The sequence below is a fragment of the Thrips palmi genome, unplaced genomic scaffold (assembly GCF_012932325.1).
Source record: "Thrips palmi isolate BJ-2018 unplaced genomic scaffold, TpBJ-2018v1 HiC_scaffold_16, whole genome shotgun sequence".
Classification (NCBI taxonomy): domain Eukaryota; kingdom Metazoa; phylum Arthropoda; class Insecta; order Thysanoptera; family Thripidae; genus Thrips; species Thrips palmi.
In genome coordinates this window covers 1,448,766-1,455,856 of record NW_023144625.1, presented here as the reverse complement: position 1 = coordinate 1,455,856, position 7,091 = coordinate 1,448,766, and the positions used below count along the sequence as shown (strand labels likewise).

At 47.1% G+C, this 7,091-nt stretch overlaps 1 protein-coding gene across 2 annotated transcripts; it reads left to right on the top strand.

Moving 5' to 3' along the window:
- The first annotated feature begins 323 nt into the window (after nucleotides 1–323).
- On the top strand, nucleotides 324–6,507 carry LOC117642060. 2 transcript variants are annotated; one of them, XM_034379866.1, is made up of 3 exons: nucleotides 324–509; nucleotides 3,059–4,445; nucleotides 6,131–6,507. In XM_034379866.1, exons 2-3 carry the CDS (start codon nucleotides 3,130–3,132, stop codon nucleotides 6,498–6,500), a joined length of 1,686 nt encoding a protein of 561 aa, XP_034235757.1. In that variant the 5' UTR covers nucleotides 324–509; nucleotides 3,059–3,129; the 3' UTR covers nucleotides 6,501–6,507. The 2 variants fall into 2 exon arrangements, with proteins under 2 accessions (XP_034235757.1, XP_034235756.1); XM_034379865.1 differs by having other exon boundaries at nucleotides 325–504; nucleotides 3,054–4,445.
- The last annotated feature ends 584 nt before the right edge of the window (nucleotides 6,508–7,091 follow it).

Below are 7,091 nucleotides of genomic sequence, written 5' to 3'. Positions count from 1 at the left end.
TTCAAACCGGAAAAAGTTAGGTCAACCACTGTGGTTCCAATTTTTGTCTAATTCCTCTAATGTGCAGCGAACGTCTTCCCCGACGGTCCCGGTGTCCCCCTCCAACTACGTCAAGCTGGCTACGCCGCTTGTGACGGAGTCAGCGGCCAGACCGGCCGCTACTGCGGCTACCAGTACGAGGCCGCCGCCCACTACCTCATCTGGGCGGCCGTCCACCATGCCGTCCACCTTGGCGTCCACCAGGGCGTCCACGTCGTCAACCACAACGTGGACAACCACGACGGCTGCTTCCAGCAGTCGGGCGGCCTGGACAACGCGTGCATCCTGGCCCAGTGCTGCGCGTACCCGCGCAGCCACTCCTTTCGCCCCAGTGACGTCATCACCAAAAGGGGCAGGGCAGGTGAGGCCAACGGCCCCTGTCGATCCGTTCAAGGATCCGTACGAGGCGCCATCCAGCACGCCCAAGCCCAAGCCGTCATGGGACCCCTACAACCGTCGTCGGGCCATCACACAGTGGGCTAAAACACCCTTTTAGGCGCTCAAAACCTCTTTCTTAAACATCGTTTTAAACAGGCAAACGTTTTCTCTATCGGATAGGAAATTTTCTGCAGATTTCAAATCTGGTCTTATTTTTGTTGTCAGACCAAAACTACGACCACTACAGGCCTTCAAAGTTAATATTTGTGATAATGTGTTATTTTTAGTAAAAAATGCAACAAAACGCCACAGCGATTTTGACGGCTTTGCATCTAGATTTTGAACCTTCCGGTGGTTCCATTTTAAAGAACAAGTATTCCCGTTCAAAATGATACCCGAGTTATCTTCCTGTGATAATTTGAAGGGTGTTGGTGTGCATATAATCGCTTTATTTGTATAATTTTTACTTTAAAAACAAAAGTTTGAGATCTACTATAGAATTCCGCACTATTAAGCACGTTCCACCGCTGAAAATTATCAACCTATGTGTCAATTGAAAGGATCAACAGAGAAAACCTGCGCATATTTGCGCAAACAGTAATACGCGGCTGTGAAACATTAAAAAATTGACAATTTACCCGTTTTCGGTAGAAAATGCGTCCCAACGAAGAAAGAAACCAAGCAACCATGTCTCCATCCCAACCGTCCCTTATCCTTCACGTGCTTTTTGGCTCCTTTTCCCTAGCCCCCCGCCCTTTCTCTACAACTAACCCTTCAGAAAAGGCCACCCGGAAGTGCAACAGAATTGATGGGAATGCAGATCATCTGACTGCAATTTGTTTCATCTGATCCTGTGATCAGCTCTTTCAGAAAATAAAAACCTAAAGCCAAGTCTTAACAAGCTAGGGCCCGCCCTTCCGTCGAACCGAGTTGCCAGCTCCGCTTCGCTGCGCCGGCAACTCGGTTCGACAGGGGGCCGGCCCAGCTTGGCCTGCCGGCGGCCTTTCCTCGGGCCTTCGGCCCTCGCATCGGACTCAACTTGGCCAGTCGAAGGCCCGGGCCTTCGGCCCGCTCGCATTACACGCCCCGTGAGCGGGTAAAGCAAAGTTATCGATGTACCATCGTGACTTAAGCCCGCCCTTCTATTCACAATATGCAAAAGTCCTTAGGGATCGTACCCATATTATGTGACCGATTTAGGCCACTTTTTGACCCCCTCCCCCCTCCTCGTGACCTGGATAACCTAACCTTCCCATGTACTTAAGATAGGGCGTAGTATTTGGCTAGACCCCCCCGCCCCCCAAATCGGTCACGTAATATGGGTACGGCCCCTTACACTTTTTACTCCAACTGTCCTTAGAATATGCCCATTTCATTTGTCTCTTAGCCCTCATTCCGAAAATACCCATATTTGCCATGCTACTGCAACTCCTTGCAATAGAGGCACAGCAGGAGCGCAAAACGAGTCCGTCGCACTTTTTCCCATAACTCATGAAGGCGGGCTCCTGGACCCCCCTTCCGACCCCTCGTTGAAGAGGTCTTGCCGAGACCTATCGAAAACTTAAGTAAAAATTTTCAGTCGGTCGACCCCCTTCTTTCAAGATCCTGATGTGACTAATAGACGAAGTCGGGCTCCTGGACCCCCTTTCCGACCCCTCGTTGAAAAGGTCTTGCTGAGACCAATCGAAATCTGCAATAAATTTTTTAGTCGGTCGACCCCCTTTTTGAAAATCCTGATCTGGCCAACTTGTAAAAGCGGCCGATGGGGTCGGGACCAGGTCCATTCATCTTGTCTCGTCGCCCTGATTCCAAAAATACCCCTATGTGCCCTGCTAGCACCAAAAATGGCGGAAATCCCCCTCCCGCTCATGTAAACCATGATGCACCTGCAGCAGCCCTTGTGCGACCCGGACGGGATTTGCACCACCGGATTATTTGTTTGGACGGTACTCCTGAAGTACCCTCCAAATCTGGTTACTCTAGCTCAACTCCTTCCTTGTACACAGACACCAACAACGACAACAACGACAACAACGACAACAACAACACACAGACACAAAGGCAAATGCATAGGCCCCCCCCTATTTTTTGAATAGAAGGGCGGGCCAAAAACTGTGTGCCACAGTTCTTTCACTTATAGTTGGCCCCTTTGATGGCCAGGCTAATGAGCCTGCCATGTTATTGTTCCATGAAGAGTTAAATGATTTATCATTTAAAAATTGATTTTAGGAAATTGAAGTTTGACAGTTGTTATAAAATCTGTAACCATGATTTTTTACAGTATTGTTTTTAAAGAGGCACATATAATGTAAGTGATGTTTTTGACTCCTTTAAGCGGTTTTCAATTGTTCCGTCTGAAATTAACATTAAAAAAAAACCTACAATATGTTTTGCATTGATCTAATAGAAAGAGAGAGTGCTCCCGCAGACTCAGAAATATACAACATAAAAATACGATTATATTATATCAATTTTCGGTGAACCACGGCTGAGATAAGGTCACACTTGCCGCCGCTTGTTCAAAATCTCATAAAGAAAGACCAAAAGAGGGTCTGTACCAAATTTGGGACATATACGATCGAAAATGGCTGAAATATAGGTTTTGAGCGCCTAAAAGGGTGTTTTAGCCCACTGTGCATCAGTGACTTCGCGCAGCAGACGCTAAGTCAACTTCCGGTCTTCCTGCCCGCTCCCTTGGACAACGACAGCAGCATGGCGGCGCCGGAGCAGATTTTCGCCCCGGTGACCTACATCCAACCGCAGGCTCTGCTGGGGTCACCCGCGGACCTGCAGCTGAACCAAACGGAGGCGGAAGAACAGGATGAAGACGAAGCTGCCAGCGATCTCGTAAACATTACTAACCCTTTAGTTTTGCCGTTATTGCGGCTAGCACCTTGGCCGCTTAATATGTTCACATCAGTTGGAAATATTGTTCACATTTCGGTCCGATCCAAGCGTGAGCTAACCTCGGTCGGTGAGATGTCCAAATCATGGTTTGGTATTATGAGTGATTCAGACCGCGAAAAGATTAATTCAATGTTCAGAGAAATGCGGTTCAAGGTGGATAGTTTACATACGGTGGCCAAGGCTCAAACCACCTTGGTCAATTTAACTTTAGATAGGTTAACAACCCAGGAAACCCTGCTAGACAGGCTGAAGAACCTAGAAGCCTATGATTTCCAAACGATGTATAAAACTGTTCAAAGTGCCAATGATTTTTCAGCAATTATGAGGCTGGTTCATGCCGTAATTGCGCAGCTTCGGTCGGAGGTCAAAGCTTTCTTGACAGCCTACGAGTTTGCGTCAATTGACGGGGCACTTTCGCCGGCGTTTATCGACGCAAGCACGTTTGCGGACCTACTTAAGCAATTGAGCAACACGCTTCCTTTGGGTCTTCAGCTTCCGGTTCCGGCAGAGCCAGGCAAAGTAGAATTTTATTATCGAACGGCGCGGGTAACCCCAGTGATTACGGCCGAGACGCTGGATTTAAATATCCACATTCCTCTGGTCCTAACCACTCGGAAGTTCCGGCTGTATGAGGCCGCCGCATGGCCGTTTAAAATTAATGAATCGGATTTATTTGTAGTGTATAAGCCAGAAGCCAAATATATAGCCGTTGGGGCCGACCTAAAGTCGCACATATTGCTTAATGAAGCTGATTTGCAGTTGTGTCAGTCCCCGGATACGCCGGTGTGCCATCCTTCGGTCCCATTCCACACCAAGCCGACCTGCATGTTTGCACTTCTGATGTCCGACGAAAAGGAGGTGGCCCGCCTGTGCGAGCCTTCCTTCATCAAGAACCCCAAGCCGAGATTTACCAGCTACCGTGGAGGCCACACTTGGGCCTTCAGTCTGCCGAGGCCAACCAAGATAAGCTTGTCAGACGCCCAAGGTCGGGGCCTGCTTTCCAACCTGACAAAACTGCCCCGAACTGGTCTGCTACACATACCGCCCTTCACATCTGCGGAGGTGGACGGCCTCCTCCTGTTTTCGGGCAGCAGTTTCGTCAGCCAACTGGACTTCGATGACGACGCACAGTGGGCCAGAACCCCTATTTTCGTGATCACGGCCTCCTGCACAGCTGCTTTTTGACCGAATTGGGTGAAATTTTAACGGAAGCTTCCTGAAAGGTCCCTTTAGAGACGGAAAAAGTGAGATTTGCATAATTGTGTTTTAAAGGTATATTTGGCTTATGTATAAATCCAATTTACCCTAAATTGCAAAAAATGCTATTTTGTTGCATAGATTATGGTATAAGCAGGTGCTGTGCAAAATTTCAGGACCACAGGACAACAGGAACATGCATATTTCGTCAATTAAAGGTTAAAATTGGGTGAAAATTGAGGTTTTTGACTATTTTTTGTGTATTGGTGTAAGGTGTGTGGTTTATTTGGGGTATGATGTAAATACGGCACCCAAAACTAGTTCACACTCTCATTCCAGGAGCGTGACCTCACGTTGAAACAAACGTGACAAAATGTCACATTCGTTTGAGCATTGTGTCACGTTCGTTTGAATGTGAAAAAGCGTATTTTTAGTAGATTCACATCCAAACGAATGTGTCACTTTGTCACGTTCGTTTTAACGTGATGGCACGTTCCTGGAATGAGCGCGCATTCTTATATCGAGCGTGGACTAGTACCAACAAGGGTAGACACGTCTAAGCAACCTGACACGTTCCAACACGCACTGAACAGTTTGTATTAGGGCAGAGTCGTTTTAACGGTACCAACACATAAAGTGAATTTTGGACTTATTCCGACACGTATGGACGAGTAACAGTTTTCATCAAGTTCTTACGCTTAACAAGACGGGAGAATTCCCGACACACACCGACACTAACCGCAACGTTAGAACGTCGACGCGTACCGATAACACGTTTGAGTACGTTCGAACACGTTTGAACACGCTCGAACACGTTGGGACACGTCCCGACAAGCTCAGACGTGTTCGGACACGTTCGAACACACGTTTGAACACATTTGGACACATTCAGACGTCCGAACACGTTTGAACTCGTCCGAGCAGGTTTGGACGCATTTGAACACGTTCAAACACGATCGAACAAGACATTTGTACTCAGGAAGCAACATAAATCAGATGCGGAGAGGCGCTGAAGCCGATCTCGCATCAAAAATACATAACCGTCGAAAAACAATTATTTTTAGACATGCTAATATTATTAAAAATCGGTGCTAAAAAAAATTGCGGCTGAGTGCGGTTAAACGGCTGGTTGCCCGTAGTAGCTACAGCATCCACCTACCGATCCCAGTTAAAATGGTCGGGGGGTAAAGGGGGGTAACATAACTTTTCCTCCAATTTATGTCGAATTTGGGCATTTTGGGCAATATATTGCTTGGAAGTGTTGTCTGTATAACCCTTAGATGGACGAAGTGCGGGTCTGGTTCTCTCCCAGCACATTTTTATACAGTATTAATTAAAGTTCCGTGCTGATATGCAGGCTACCTGGATTGGTTTGCATCCAAACTGGGAGGAAGCGATAATGTACGATTCACACAAAATCATGAAAATATAGATACATATTCTGACTATGCAGCCCTGCCATTCAAATACGATGCGTCCTATCGCCAAACCAAAGCTTGATTTGAGTTCAGTGGACATTTTTGAGTGGAGAAGCGGTATTGGATGGGTTCCAAAGTCACTTTGAATTTTGACCCTATGATCACGGAAATAGGGGTTCTGACCCACTGTGCGACGTGGTCATCCCGGACGTGTCCGTGCCAGTCCCGGAGGCGTTCGCACTAAACACCACTAATCGCCAGCGCATTATGCAGGCGATAAACCAACTTTTCAACACCTCGACTCAACTCGGCATCGAGCAGGGGTACCGGCTGGCTGAAATTCAGAAAGCGCTGAACCTGCCCATTTGGGACCGATGGACGGATTATTTGGACACCTACAGTATAGTGGGTAGTGTGCTGACGGTCGTGCTCCTCTTGGTAATAACAGTCTGGCTATACTGGAAATGTTGCAGGCGCCGCGTCGCCAAAGCTAAAGTGGTGGTGGACACGGGGGCGGATTTGCCATTAATACCCCGTTACACACGTCCCCCACACGTCTAAGCAACGTAACTTGCCATTGATTAGAGGTCACTTAAAATTTAACTTCACTTTGCACTCTTGCATTTCAATTTAACCTTGCTCTGTCGGAGGGTTGTTCTAGATTTAAGTTCCAATTTAATTTTTGTTTTTTTTTTAGGTTAAGTTTGCTGGATGGTAACAAGCCGCGCGCCTTGTTTGGACGAGATGTTCATTAATTCTTTGTTTTTCTTTTTGTTTTTGTATCATTAGTCCTGCCGGCGGCCGACTGGGATCAAGGTCGCGTCCCGGGGACACAAATCGCTTTGCGTGCGAGCTTGGTACAGTCGGGCCGTCACACAGTGGGCGGAAACACCACTTTCGACGCGAAAAAGTCCAAATGTAAAAAGTTAAGTGAGTGATCAAAACTTTACCTGGGATGTTCAAAAAACTATGCAGAATTCGAATCCAGCATCGTTTTCCTGATAGAGAGCTTCATTTATCCTCAGGAAGGCTTGAAAGTCAAAGTTTCCATTTTTCTGTCAATTTGCCTTAAAATATAGTGGACTTTGTAATTAATTTGTGCCTTTCATTGTTCACGTAAAGAAAAACTGAGCACACGTTCGTCTAGAGCAC

Coding starts and splice junctions, on each gene's coding strand:
- LOC117642060 (XM_034379866.1), top strand. CDS start 3,130: ATGGCGGCGCCGGAGCAGATTTTCGCCCCGGTGACCTACATCCAACCG. Junction 4,446..6,130: donor AGCCAACTGGACTTCGATGA/CGACGCACAGTG, acceptor TGACCCACTGTG/CGACGTGGTCATCCCGGACG.